At 31.3% G+C, this 15,843-nt stretch overlaps 2 protein-coding genes across 6 annotated transcripts in view; one reads left to right on the top strand and one right to left on the bottom strand.

Moving 5' to 3' along the window:
- The first annotated feature begins 424 nt into the window (after window positions 1–424).
- Window positions 425–996, top strand: LOC116431149 (uncharacterized). Its single transcript, XM_031986190.2, is given in 2 exon segments — window positions 425–833; window positions 836–996. Coding segments are annotated over 2 exon segments (570 nt in total).
- A 12,038-nt stretch (window positions 997–13,034) lies between these two features.
- Window positions 13,035–15,843, bottom strand: part of RhoGEF64C (Rho guanine nucleotide exchange factor at 64C) — an 80,652-nt gene continuing 77,843 nt past the window's right edge. For 4 of the 5 annotated variants that reach the window (XM_031986162.2, XM_031986163.2, XM_076374502.1 and 1 more), the window contains 5 exons: window positions 15,697–15,804; window positions 15,148–15,300; window positions 14,730–14,846; window positions 14,541–14,642; window positions 13,035–14,120 (listed from right to left, as the gene is read on the bottom strand). In XM_031986162.2, the coding sequence (XP_031842022.1) occupies window positions 13,992–14,120; window positions 14,541–14,642; window positions 14,730–14,846; window positions 15,148–15,300; window positions 15,697–15,804 (609 nt within the window). In that variant the 3' untranslated portion in view covers window positions 13,035–13,991. The remainder of the gene's footprint in view (window positions 14,121–14,540; window positions 14,643–14,729; window positions 14,847–15,147; window positions 15,301–15,696; window positions 15,805–15,843) is intronic. The other variant, XR_004235854.2, reaches the window with a different exon arrangement.

The raw sequence follows: 15,843 nt of genomic DNA, 5'->3' as shown, positions 1-15,843 counted from the left end.
ACCTCAATTATTTATTTTTAACACGTTAAGGGGGGAAATACCTTTAGAACCTTAAAAAATCGCAATATTTTTTTTCTATAGGATGTTAGTATAACATCTTAAGAGTATGGTGCCAAAGTTTTAAAGCGAAATTCGTAGCCCTTCTGATGCTATCGGGACTCATAGGCGGTAGCCCACCGCAGATATATATTCAGGCGCTCGAAGCGAAGGACCCGCCTTTCATAATTCCCTCCTTTCAATCATTGTAAACATGTTACTTTACATTGTTTGCGTTATACAAGAAAAATTATCATACAGCCGGCTTCGAAATATTAAAAAAACAAAAAACCTCGGTGGAAAAGGCAAGCTGACTGATGCGCTTATCAGGAAACTCACCGCATACTATGGCTTAGCCATACGAAGAAATATTCATAGTGTGGAAAATATGAAAAAATCTATAATGGCCTCGTATTATCTCTTATGCTCCACCAATGAAAATCCAAGGCACGAATACTGCCCGGTAGGAAATGACAGCTGGTGCAAGTGGCAGAAAGCTCTAGCTACAGGAGCAAATTTGGACCTTATAGAACATCCTGCACCACTGCATCCAGACGTGCAGAAGCACATCCTACCAATTTATGAAGGTTTATCTGAAGAGAATCTACTTGAGAGGTGCTTGGGCGGACATACTCAGAACAATAACGAGAGTTTCAACTCAACTGTTTGGCGCTTCGCTCCAAAGCACCTGCACTCAGGAATAAAAATTATTGAAATTGCAGCATATTTGGCAGCTGGCTTATTTAACGAAGGATATGCTTCAGTTTTAAGAACTATGAGTGCTTTGAATACTTTAATTGAAAACAAGCAAAAACATACACCGACAAAATCGACGAACAGAGAGCAATACGACAGGAGCGACGCACCTCATTAACTACCAAAGAGGCTCGAAAATCAAGAAGTGAGCAAGATATGGAGGAAAATCAGCTCTATGAGGAAACAGAAGGAATCGCAGACTAGCTGCTAAGTCATTGAAATTATTGAGTTATCACTTATCGAAACTTTGAACGTGTTTATATCAAAACTACATTTTCGAAACCGGTGGAATCAATAACTCAAAAACTACTCAAAAAATATAGCGAAAATTTCATGTAAAATTCAAAGTTTCTGTTTAAAAACGTGTCATTTTTTCAATTTTCAATATTTTTCGCTTTCCTTAGGTTCATCTACAAACTGTAAATGTTAGTTATCGAAATATGTCTTGCTGGTTTGTTTCAAATCAATGTAGCCAATGCTAGAACTTACACCATTTAATAAGTCGCACCACAACCTTCCCGAAAAACAGGGACATAACTCCGTTATTTTTAAATATTTTGAAAAACAAAAAATACATTGTAATAGAGAAAGAATATAATAAATGATAACCAAAGTTTCAAAAATGTAAAACAATCCTTTCCTTTACAAAAGATTCATAAAGATCAGCTCGTTTTCATCCGTCTAAAGGTATTTCCCCCCTTAAGCGCCATGTCAGTCGCCCTATGACCGACACTTTTGAATTATTTGAAAATAATCGTAACATGCAAGATAAACAATTTTGAATGTAAATATTTAATAACGTAACTAAGTTGATAATAGTGTAACGTAAGAATTGTAACATCAAATAATCAATAACTATTTCTGTTTTCTCTGCTACAAAGGAATAACTCTAAGAACAAACGGTCAAGATTTTCCTGACGTTTAATATGTTAAACCTCTAACTTCAAAACTCCAATCGAACGACTTTCACTTTGTCCAGAAGCAGTAGAATAAATCGTGCAATAAATGTTCGTAAACCTAGTGTTAACAGCGACCGAAATAGGCGTGGGTATATATGTATCTGCACATTTAATAGCCGACCAAACACTGTTTAACAATAATTACATAATCGAATAAGCATACCCCGGTTACAACGTGCGTAAATGTTACCGACGTCCATCGGCCCGAAATTATATTAGCCTTTCAGGAAAATTCTGCGAACCGTAAAATTACCCTGCTATATTGTAGCGGCGACATGGTCGGTCTGTTGAGTAATCAGCGAAAAGAGAATAACGAAGGCAGTAGGGGAAAATTAATCAACCAACGTAACGTGTCACTCAACTGCACCCATCGTGTACGTTACACCCTCAAGGAATCGTTTATGTTTTTTTGTCTCGCCACGACTAATTTATCGAGTCTGTTTGCTGTGTAAACCTATGTACATCCGTACTACATATATGATTGTACATGTCCACTACGGAAACGAGAAAGGAGAGCTCCGAGGTGACTCATTCATAGGCCAAACAAATTTGTCCCTTGCTTACTTCATTTCTTTCGACACTCGAAGTATTTACACCGAGGAACTTTTTATTTACTAAGCTGTTAACAGTGGAATTTAGTTTCAAAAATCAAAAGATGGAGAGTGTATTCGTCAAACGCTGGACGAACGCACCTAGGGTATACTTTAATGAAAAACCAAATCAAAACGAAGAAGAATTACATGTTTATCTGAAAAAATAAAGAAGTTGTCGTTGAAAGAATTAGTATTGTTTCAAGCTTCAATGTTTCATTTTTATTAACATTAGGTTTACGTAATCCGTCAGTTTGACGCATATTGAATTTTATAAATATTATTTGATGAACGTTTATGAAGATGAATTTTTCTAAGAGCACTAGAACAAATTATACAATAAATTCTTGTAAGCGTAGTGTTAAACATGTTTAAATGGGAAACTGTGAATCAAGCTGTTATCCCTAATTGTTTAATTGATATTAACGGGCGTAAAGTAAATCGAGAAACCTCTAACAAGTAAAACACTTCTAAATGAAAAAATGCATATCAAATTGTTGCCCTTGTTTAATTAACTCATTATGTCATTAATGGACAAAGAACTCTTTGTATTTACGGTATATATTAATGTATAAAGCACAGGCTGAATAAAATTAATAATATACAGTAATGCTTTAGTGAGATTTATTTTAGTAAGAACCATTACTGAAAAAATAATCTATTCCTTTTTGTTTTGTTATCGTAACGTAGAAAAAGTCGTTTTGTAAAACAATTTATGTTTATCTAGCATATACTATTTTTATTTCTAATAAATATTTATGTAACATTTCTATTCAGTTATTTTCATAATATATGAATCAGTCGTAATCAATAATTTCTATACCTAAAAGGAGGTATCTATCCAGAGTTTCTGAAAAATTTAACTTTATAGAATGTAATTTTAACTTTGAAATTACATTTGTGATTTTATATGCATTTTTCTACACTCTGCCATTAAAACTATGATTAACAATTTTGTACTGTGTATTATTAAATTTTTCCACTATCCATGAACCTAATTCTTTGTGGTTAAAAGTGATTCCTAGATCAAAGATTTTTCACTCTGAAATTTGTGTTAAGAACAGGTACTTAATTCTACTGTAGTTTAATATGTTTACTAATTTATTTAAAAACAAGCATTACCATTTCATTCGTATATAATACAATTATGATATTGTGAATAATTATAAAAAAAATTGGCAGAATACTTAACCCCTTGACCTACAACATAGTGTCAGGCTTATGACGAAAAGTAAGTGTTACTTATTTTTTTTAATATAAATTAAATTATAGTTTTCTATTATGAATCGTTAACTTTGGATTAAATGTAGACATAAATAGAATAATCATACAAATTTGTTGTTTCTCTAACAAATTATTAACGATAGAGTAGTTATATTAATTATAGTTAAAAAATAAATCATAGGGCAAGAGGTTATAATGTGATAGCTTAATTTTGAATAACAATATCTGTAGCATTAATTTCAGTTTCTTTATATAAAATGTAGAATTGCAGTCCTCAAAAACATGCGACGATGGTAGCGAACGTGTTAAATAACCATTGAAACGAAATTCAATGATAAATCTGCTTCGACACAACCATAAATGGTTAAAAACAATGAGCATGTACGAAGATAAAAACGAAAAAGATCCGCGGGTTTTATATTCGTTTTTGTCCTACTGTTCCTCTATTCCCATTGAGTGGTTACGTTTCCGAACGAAATAATTCGTATCGTATTGCTGCGACCACTCGCGCAAAACGTGTTCCGCCGCTTTCGTTAGGGAACGCTTTGCAACGAAATCACACAAACACGAGAATAGGGTTGAGCACGTGGACGAAATTTAAGGCTGCCAGCTTTAACTGCGCGCAAGTATTTTCCCCGAAAAAATGCCGAATCCCCGCGATCGAACTCGTTCACTCGGCTCAATAGATTTTTTACGCGTCTTTCCCCGGCTTCTTCGCTTCGAAAGTTTCGTGAATGGAACTCGTTTCGATTCGCTTTAGCGCTAGGCTGTGAGAAGTGATTATTTTAAAATAAATGAAAATCTTAAAGAAAAACACCATTTAACCCTTTGACCTACAATTTCATGTGAAACTCGCAATGAAAATTTGAAGCTGAATTTGACAAAACTAAGTGCTATTTTACTTTTTTAAATTTAAATTAAGTAATAATTTTCTACTAACAATCATTAATCTTTAGTCTACTTCTAATAAAGTATTAATGATAAAGTAATTGCATCGATCATAGTTAAGAAATAAGTCATAAGACAAGGGATTAAAACTATTCCAACATAAATTACATAAATAACCCTTTCCTATAAACAAAAGTCTAAAGTATATTTTGGGTATGTTTTGAGATTTTCAAATGAAATTTACTAAAATATAAGCATAATATGGTTCCGTCTTACAAAATTTGGATGAATATTTGTTCTACAATAACAGTAGAAGTAGAAAAATAGTATAACACTACAGAAACAAAAATTACTTTTCCCTCAAATGCCTAGTGTTTGACAATTTCTTCCTACCATCGTACTCTAAGTGAAGGAAAAATCTATAAGAGTATGGTAGAATTTCTGTTGGCCACTTAAAAGGAAAAGACCAAGACTGAACGTTTAATAGGATTAATGTGCAACTTTTCATTTCTTCATATATTCATTATAATATTGAAGTGAAACTATTGTAGATACGGTGGTTTTCGGTGTGCATGAGTGATGAATGAGTGTCTTTGTGTAATCGATATGTGGAATGTTTGGAAAATTTTGAATACATATCACATGTTATATAACATCAATATTTTCGGAGATCAATAATTCTGGAACATCCCAAACGTAGCTGAAGTATGTAACGTATGAAATTTGTGAAAGCGATAGAATGTGTAGAAAGTGTACGAATCAGATGGATGTATTTCAACGTTTGCAAGAGTGAGACGAACGAGTCTGAACTTATAAACAGAGAACTTGAATTGATTTGGATATTCATTGTGTGTTGAATCCTGTAATTGCGAAGTTATAATTTATACTATTAATTCCCTTAAAAATTGTTATCCTATTCAGATTAACTTAAATGAATCCCATACTATTTATTTTTATAATCATTTTGGATATTTAACAGTTTGAGATATCAATAATTGCGAAATAAGAAACCTGAAACCCATTATTTTAAGGAGTGCAGTAGTTTTAGCATTAACCCCTTGTCCTATGATTTCTTTTTTGATTTTAGGATTAATAATTCATTAGAAAAGAAAAAATTTTTCATAATTATTCTATATCTACGTTTACTTTAAAGGTTGATAATGGGAAAGTAATATTTAATTCATATTCGAAACAAGCAAATAAAAGTTAGACTTATCGAATTCAGTTTGAAATGTTCATCACGAATTTGACACGGTATTATAAAAGAAGGGGTTAATCTTTAACACTAGAACTACTGTATTAACCAAAATGAGTGGTTTCGATATTTTTGTTTCGCCATTATTGATATCTTAAAAGCATTGAATATTCGAAATAATCTTGATAATAAATGGTTGCAATTGAATACTATAATAATTGTCTGAAGAAATTGAAAATAATCTATTGTTACAATTTTCATAGAGATTACATATTAATCATATTATATGCTCGGTAGTTTTAGTGTTAACACAAGATGTACAAGTCAGAATATGTTTGTATTATCCACTCAAACACAAACGTTTCAATCCAATAAGAAACAAGCAAAGAATATATATACCCAAAGAAAAATTCAGAAGAATAATTAGGGAAAAGATTGGAACCAATTTTAAGTAGTTTATTTTGAAAGTTTGATATATAAAGCTGCGATATATAAACGTAAATGCTTCTTCATCAAATATTCAAAAAAGTTGTTACACTTTTTCACAATAGAGAGATAATAAGAAGTTGTTACATTTCTAAGTTATCTACAATTTGAAAAGAGACAGCAAAGAATTTGATGTTTGAGCCAGTATTTTTTTAAACCCTTCATTTTGGGTGATAACCTATATATTAGGCGATTAAGATTATATTAGGCGAGAAGGAGGTCGATGGACATACAGCGAGTTGGCTGAAAAATGTTTTTAAAAAGTGTTTCGAAAGCTCGGAACGAGAGAATGAAAAAGTACGTCAAACCCCCTGGAGCCAACGGGGACCACTTTGCAGGGGTGAACCATGAACTAAATAATTTCACGGTGATAAAAGTCTCGCGGAGTCAGCGTGATTTCGTTCTTTCACTTCTTTTCCCGCTCGGTTACGCCGCGGTCTGCTTCAATCAAAATTTGAAAACTGGTCACAGCGGGTTCTGTGCCACGTTTCACAGCCTCGGTAATCAGCTTGGGAAAAATTCACGATTCCCGATAATCGAAACTCTCAACGAAATACCAATCATAAGCTTAACCAATTAACTAACTGCATTTGACGAGTACGCACGTAATCTTAATGTTTGAAATGATACTAATTCTTTAATCAATGAATTATTTATTTTTTCAGGTAAACATGTAATTCTTTACTGTTTTGCTTTGGTTTTTCATTAAAATATACCCTAGGTGCATTCGCCTTGCGTTTGACGAGTACACACTTCATTTTTTTATTTTATTGCGCACGAAACGAGAAATTCTTCAAACTAAATTCTGCAATCGACAGGTTAATCGGAAAACGTTAATTAATTCATGTATTTGTGAGAAATTGCAAAATATAAAACATCTGAAGTATACGATAAAGCCCCGATTGCTCGATTTAATTGGGAGACTCATTATCGGGATAAATGGAAGTTGAGAAGAAATTTTTCAAACGTGTTTGGAAAGTTCGATCGTATATATTCTGAGATACAATCTAAGAATTCTAATTATTGAGTTCCAATTTAACCAGAATACTAAATATTCTAGATCACAGAAAATAGCGACTCGGTTAATTGAGATCTCACTGTATTTTTTTAATTATTTAAGAAAGGCCATTTTTTATCTATGTATTTGTATTTTTTTTAATAATGTTCTTAGAAATTTGATATTGCGTAAATGGCTATTTATGAGTGTGTTACGAGCCGAGAGCCGGCGATGTAATTGTATGACCAAGCATTGTTGACAGCAGGGAAATCGTAGATGGGCCAGTGTATCTTTCACCATTAGGTGCTACGATTGGAAATAGGAATGATTTTGCCTCGTAACTCTCTAAAATGAATGAAGTACACTCTGTGCGACAAAAGTATACCGTAATAGGAATGTACTAATACTGTAATTTCAAATGTGATCACTAAATAAGGTTGAACTAGAAATGGGGAAAATCATTTAAATATATTCTGATGAAAGTTATGTAGTACAATTGTTAATGTGTATCTTGTTGCGGACTCTAAGTCGCGTTCTCTCGGTTTTGGCACATTGAGGAATGCAGGGGTACAGTGTAGCAATTATACGTACCGTCAGACTATGTTTGAAAAGGACTGGGAATCCGATCTCACCATGTATCTCTCATCTTACGTAATTCGAAATGAACCTCCTGATGAGCAAGTCGGTGGCCCTTAAATATCAAAAAATGCGCAGACTGGATTTCCCAGCCAGTAGACCCCCGCGAGGGAATTAGAGGTTTTTGTATATACGAATGAGCTCCCCTTGAGCAGCATGCAGCTTCCAGAAGAAAGAAAAAGTGACTCAGGAAAACCCCGTACGTAACAAACGTGTAAATTATTTATTATTATTAATTAAATGAACATTTTAGACATCTTTTTTATTAAGATTAATACACACTAAAAAATGTATTTATTATTAGTTATTTGTGAATTCTTATGTAAATTCGTATTTTTCAGAATAAGATAAAGATTAAAATAAAGAAATCTTGATACAAAATTATTTTATTTATCAAGCATTATAAAAAATATCATACTTTCAATATTTTACATTTTCAATATTTTATATTTTTTCGTATTATATACATTTTATCGAATTTTGCACTTTCAAATTTCACATAAATATATAAAAATCCATATTTTAATTATTTGAATGAAGAAACATGATATAGGAACAGTTTATTTTACGATGTTCACATTTCCCTGCATGCGAAACTGGGTTTTATAACTCCTATTATATACACTGGTCAAAGTAAATGAAACGTTCCTGAGAACACAAAAATTTTTAATTTGGTTTACTCCAATGGTATGTGAAAATACAGAAAAATAAAGATTTAATTTATTATATTAAAATTTTCACTTCACAATTCTGTTATATTCAAATTATTTAAAATGCTATACATCTATAAAAACCATTGCATTTTCAATATGATTTGCTCAAACATTTGCGTTCGTTTACGGAATACCTGCAAACACGAATAAAACGTTACGAAATATCATCAAATGAACGAAAGTTCTATTTGTTCGCTCTTATTTAGTAGGACCGTTTATTACAGAGCTGGTTAAAACAAACTGTCCATCGATAAATTAACCCCGCCTCTCTAATAATGCAATGCGGTCATGGTGGTGCATGTCAAATGAATTTGCATCGTCCTTTATTAAAGCATTTCTTAATAATCGATCGATCCAGGGAATACGAGCTATTCCATGTCAAGTCGTGAACCTGAAATCGGAGTTGTTTACAACCATCTTATACCCTCGACGTTTATCGGCGTTCGAGAAAACGAGTTTCCGCTAGTTTCACGACGTCTCTTGTGAACGATTTTTCGTATAATGGAAAAGAATAATTTAAAATGTAATAAATATTGAAATATACACCATCGTGCTTGAATTCTTATACACTTTTCATGCAATTTTTATAAACTAACTATATATTACAAATTGACAATCGTAAATCAGATATGATATGGTGTTTTCTAGTTCTGTTTGGTTTATAGATTGAATGCTAAAAATAATCAAATATTTCCACGTGTTCTAGATTCGAATAAAATTTCATATAAAATGTGATTTTTACTGGTTAAAAGTCACAAGATAACTTTGCCTTATAATAACAAATTCAAGTTTCTAAATATGAGTATTCCTAGAAACATTATCAATTAAAGCAAAATATTATCTTACGCTAGTGAACATTAAACTTTCATAGTGAACATATAATTTAGAATGAATATATAATTGAGTCCCAACTAACAAATTGTCATCAACAAAATAAATATTGAAGCTATCGCGAAATAAATCAAAAGTCAAGGGGTTAACCTTTTACATTCGATAATATCTTTTCCTATAAAAATTCATTATTTTCTGTTGAAATACTGATTATATCTTTTACAATTAATTTAAAGAAATATATTGCATAAAGTAAAGTGCGGAATTGTTTTATTTGAATGTTACATGCATTGATATATTACACAAAATTTAATATTCAATTTTATAATTTTGTTTCGAATCAACTGACGACTAAAAGTCGTCTCTCGAGTGCAAGATTAATAACTGATATACAATTTATAAATTACTATTATCAATGCCATATAATGTAGTAATTTTCTAATATCCACCGACGAGGTTATTCACGCTGAACCCAATATTTACTATTACACTAAGAATCCTGAAGTCTCGAGCCATTTGTGCATCCCCTGTCTTGCTACTGCATTCCAATCACGTAACCTCAGTTCGTCGTATTTCGTCCAGTAACCTCGGTATGAAGCCATAAAACATGTCTTGACAGTAAATTACCAATAAAGATGGTAATTTGGACGCATTACCGGTCGCCGGTGCGGACGTGTGTACATCACGAAATATACAAGCCACGCGCGAAACGGCGATCGATCTGAAACCGCGAATTATTTGTCGCGTGGCGAACAGAATTTTTCACGATTTTCCGCTTTATCCATACATATTTACGATCCTTCCGTTTCGTCGGACGGCCGGAAACATTTTCATTCGTTACTCTTCCGGCTCGGCCAGAAAAGCAAACAAAAAGAGAGGAAAAGGAAACGCCGTGTACGAGCACATGTATAAACGGGTTCACAATGTTTGTTTCAAATTATTTACGGACATAATTATTTTACGCTGTCTCGTGCAACGACCTATCGAAACTTTTGGAGTACATGTCTTTTATGCAAATATTTTGGTACGAGTGAATCTAATTTCAGAGATGAGTTTGATACATCAAAGTAATGATAGTGAGAATAGTTCACGTGAACGTAGTTAATAGTTGACTTGGTTCTTAATGTTATGCCTGAATAGTTTAGATCAAATGTATTAACACAAACTTAAGTTAACTAAGTGAAATTGTTAAATGGACTTTAATCAATTTTTTAGTAGTCATTAAGTTGAAAACTTAATCAGACTTAACCAGTAAAGTCTTCAAATAATGTAACGAAATTACTATTTGAAGAATTAATTATTAATCTTTTAAAGAATTACGTGTAAGTATAAATAATAAAAAGAAGCTTTAAAAACTCTTAAGCTTTTTTCAATATAGTATAAAGATTCAAAAGTTAATAAAGAATTGATAAACTTTTTGTATTGAAATGATAAATGTATTCTTTAGAAATGTCATTGAGAATAGACGAATCTGAGTCAATAAAATAATTTTCATTTTTTTTCTTTCTTCATTACATCTCCAAACCATTCTCTTTAAAACTGTATACTGTATTGCCATATAGTATTGGTATTTCCTGGGTGGATTCTACACACATGTAATGTAATGCATAGATAATTTTATTAAAATCCTGTGATTAAAATCTGTTGAAATTCAATAGAGTTCAATTTATCGCACGATTTATTTGTGATATGTAATACCAAGTTCAAATTCAATATATAAATACAAAAGTATTTATTAACCTAATTTCATTATCTATGCACTTTATAAAACTTCTTAAATTTCTAAAAATGTCTGAATATATATAATTTTTCAAAATATTTTTATTAAAGTAATAATTATTTCTTATAACAATTAAATTCACTTTTTATAATAATTTTAGAACAGATAACATCTTTATCTAATTACAAACAATTACCATTTATAGGTAATAATTGCCATGCATAGGTAAATAACTTGTTCACTGAATTTCAAATGATATGTAAAATATAAATATGATATTCTATCATAATTTTAAGTCTTTGAAGGAATTAAATAGTACTTAACCACTGTTTTTTGCCATTTTAAGTCTGAAAGATATCCAAAATTTTCGTACACTTACAGTATCAATCTAACAATAAATATATTACCAATAATTCACGAGTTTAGGAACACTAGTAAAATTAAGAAATAGAATACATGTTGTATATTTAATTTAAGGGACTGCTGCATATGTCCGAACTACTCTGAGATTGTATATTTAAACTTGAAAATCATCCAAATATTTCATACAACTAAGCTTTCTATTAACAGGTATAGCACATACTACTTATCTCTGATCACAAATGTAGGATCCCTCCATACCAACGAAGGACAGGATAAACTAGGCATCTTTTTTAGCTTCATATCTGATGATCTGAAATACCAATCGTGTAGAAAAAGTAGATGATTCCACCGACAAGAGATAGGATAGACTAGACATGGAATGTCAATATTTATCATACGGCCGGAGGAATACGTGACCCTTTTACCATTGCCATGTCACTTACAACCAGGAATTGAAAAGATTCCAAAAATATCTGTTTGAAACTGTTATACATCGGTTCTAACTGAAACAGTTATGCAAAACCGAGATAATAATAAATAACGGTATTATATCAATTCTAAAACGCTTCGGCAACTGTTACTTTTTGGTTTTCGAAACAGTTATGAAGAACCGAAGTGAAGAACTATGAAGATCCAAAATGAAAATCTGAAAAATAAGTCATAAAACCGATACAGAACCGATATAATATCGGTTCCGAAGAACTGGAACCGTAACCGATATACCAAATAACAATTATGGCTTGTTTCAGTTCTTCATAACTGTTTCAAGGATCGAAACTGATATTATAACTGTTTTCAATCCCTCCTCACAACCTTAATAACAGAGTACAAGTAAATACAAGTACATAAACAAAAAACATATTCTTTTTTATTTTCTTATCTGAAATTAAATTTTTCTATATACTCGTAATTTCATATAGATACTTATCAGAACATTAAACATAATTCAATGAACATAACTTATATTATTCTATCAGATCTGCTAAAATATTCATTAAAACACAGTTAAAAATTATTTACTTACTTTTATCTGTATAGAAAAACTAAGGTGTTTATATTTTCTAATAATAAAATATTTAAAAAAATAAAACAGAGCAACGCGACGATGTGTATTAATTATCGCAAAATGTATTTGTTCTCTAAGCATATAAGTATCTATTCTACATTCCACAGTTACAGCTTATTGTTACTAATAAAAAATTGTTTAAATAATTTCGGGTGTAGATTACATTTTTTGTTTCTTTAAAAAATTTAACTTGCATGTTATTAAATGAAATTCTACCACAAATCTACCAAAGAACTCTCATCAGAGGAGTGGCTACTGAAAAAAAGGAACCCATTAAAGCGGTTAAACATACCAATACTTTAAATATACCCATTCCTACTGTAACCAGACCAATAATTTGTTATAGAATAAAGATAAACAAATTAAACGATAAATGTTTCTTAGTAGAAACAGAAACCAAACCAAAGGAAGAACAAATGAAAAAGAAGAATATAAGAATTGGTACAAAGTTAAATGGACGAAAGGAAACACAGAATTGTAAATGAAATTTTAATATCGGTCATATCGTGTTACGTTTAGTGTTAAATATATTTCGACATAGGAATATAGATCACAGTGCGAACCACAGTATTCATACAGGTATATTTGATTTTTATTGAATGTTGGTTTTAATATAACAATTATGTTGCTTAAACTGATTTTGGTATAAATATACATTTATATACAAACATATGGCTTAGATTTTAAATAAAATTATAGTACAATGTACAATTTCTATTTTCTGTGTTAGACGCAATAAAATACTGTTAATTATTGTTACACAAGGAATAGTCATGGGATATAATATATTAATTAATTTATAATCATAAAGTTAAGCCCGATCTTCTGAAACATTTGGCAGTTTCTTGGCTCTGATGAATCGTAGGTACAAAATGTCTCAACCCTATAACCCCGTTTTTTTTTTAATATTATTTACATTATTATCGATGTTCTCGCTGAAGGTAAATGTCACTTAAGAAAGTATATAGGAAGGAAAGGAGGCTAACAAGTCTTGTACCGCGGTACATATTTAACGTTACATATTTCATCTGAAGAAAGTACCAATACACCGGTCAGTATCACAGCTAGTATTCGCACTTTCGGTTCGAATCTAGTAAATACATACATTTGGAAAATTGTTTATTCTGTGTACGCGTGGTGTTTCGAATCAGGAGAGGAGAAAGATAGAAGATTGTTTCTTGTTGATGCGATTAAACGCCATGCAGAGTTTCAACTACACCGATGTAGGAGATTCGAAGTATTGTATCTGCAACGTACTGCAACCGGACGCAAAACAATCTGCGTTCGGCGAGAACTAGACTTTCGTATTACTCATTCACATACAGTGTCAATGAGCAGTTGAAATCCTTTGGTCCGACACTTTCTCCTCGACAAATCATTACTAATTCATCTGGAGATCATACGCTCATTTAATCAACTGCGCTACACACGCAAACATGTTTGCGTATTTAGGAATATAATCACCTTTAAATAACGCCTGTACATTGTACATTCTATTCTTGGTTTTATATCTAACCGCAACAATTATTTATTAATTCCTTACGACTCCGCATATCATAATATTCGGCAATGCTCCACGACGTTTTCGCCATGCGCCAAGTGATTGTGCATGAGCTTGCAACGTCCTACACCATCTCTTTGTTCTGGCTCCATCTTCGGCCTAAACAGAAGTTTCAATTTTTTATGATATATTGTCAAACAATGTAGTTTTTGCATTATTTTGTCATTTGGCTGAATGATAGCTTATTTTAGTTTATTTGAAATTGTTTTAAGCATTATCTATTTATAGCTTTGTTTCATACTATTAATCCTTGTTAACCCCTTCAGGCCTGATTTTCGCACAAAACTATGTGCACTTATTTGACAACAGAAGATTGCTACTCAATGCACTATCAGTAATGATATCTACTTTGAATAAAATTTGATAATCTACTACTTTTATAATAAAAATAGGCTTAAAGAAAGGGTAAGCTTAAACAATTTCCAGTACCCAATATAAGCTACGTTATAAAGTGGAAGCACTGTTCACAAAATTTGCTTTATATATATAAAAATATTATTCTTCATATTTATTAAATACCTTAAATATAAAAGTTTCCTTGGAATACAGTTCTTGAACTTCAAAATAATCCTCAAGATCTGTTTCACAGCATACAATACACTTGTCAAGGTACAGTGGCTCCTACAACGAATGCATTCGTAAATAGAACATATATTTAACAGCATGCTACAGAATTAAAACTGTATCAAAATTATATAATTCACTTACGCGTAACAAGGAATACCGCCCGAATTTTTCTTTCACTAACAAGAGGGTAGCTTCTTTGATACCTATGTACCTTGGAAAGAGGGAGTCGTCATTGAACTCAATGTCTTCAGCATTTGGCTGAAAATAAAAAAATATTTCGTGTAAAATAAGTTTATTTTATTTAAGAAAAAATTCGTATGGGTTCTTAAATGAAAATTTAAATTCAGAGAGTGTTCCTGCTAAGTAATTTTATCTTACTTGATATTAACGGCATAAACATAATTTGTTAATACCAATTTCATTCATTAAACTAGTAAAATACTAATTGAAGTTAAACCTTAATTCATTGTTAACAAGAAAATCATACGAACAATTTCCAGCACCTAATATAATTTATGTTATAAATTTGAAACACTGTTCACAAAATTTGTTAACTTACTTTGCCATTGGTAACCAACATGGCGGTAACAGGAGCAAGCTTGACGGTTCGTCCTCGTCTCCAATTGTTATCAGTTGGTTGAGCAACTAAGAGACGTCCTTCCAGTACAAATTTGGCTTCCTCATGAGCCCATTCTAAAACTTCTACGGCCATCTGTTAGAATAAATATATCATTGAAATAATTTACATCCAGTTAGAACAAAATTCAAGTTCTTTCTATTATTAATTACATAGCTCTAGGTTCTTAAATTTCACTCTTAATCACAAATGTTTAAGACTATATTTTATTTAAGAAAATTCGTATATCAAAATCTGAAATAAATTCGTCAAGCATATTTTAACCATGTTTTGCAATACATTTGTCAATTTTGTTTTCTTATAATTATAGGTCGAAATATGTACTTTTTTCATATTTAAATTTATCAAACAATATGATTGTTTAATAAAGCTTATTACGAACTGTAAACATAACAGTTACATTTTGAAAATATAATTATATTGAAATTCCAAATACATCCATAATGTATCTTTTAAATTGTTCATAATTACCTTTCTCAATTTTATATTCACCATATCTTGCTCACCGATTGGCCGTCTACCATTTTGTATAATGGAAATCCTTCTCCAAAGTTTTGTTGAAGTCACATCTTTAGCTTCCTGTTGTAGTATTATAGGAATAATTACATTAACAAGTCA

Source organism: Nomia melanderi, chromosome 2 (genome assembly GCF_051020985.1).
Source record: "Nomia melanderi isolate GNS246 chromosome 2, iyNomMela1, whole genome shotgun sequence".
NCBI classification, from domain to species: Eukaryota; Metazoa; Arthropoda; class Insecta; order Hymenoptera; family Halictidae; genus Nomia; species Nomia melanderi.
Note: the sequence above shows the minus strand (reverse complement) of the source record. Positions and strands in the feature narration are given on the sequence as shown.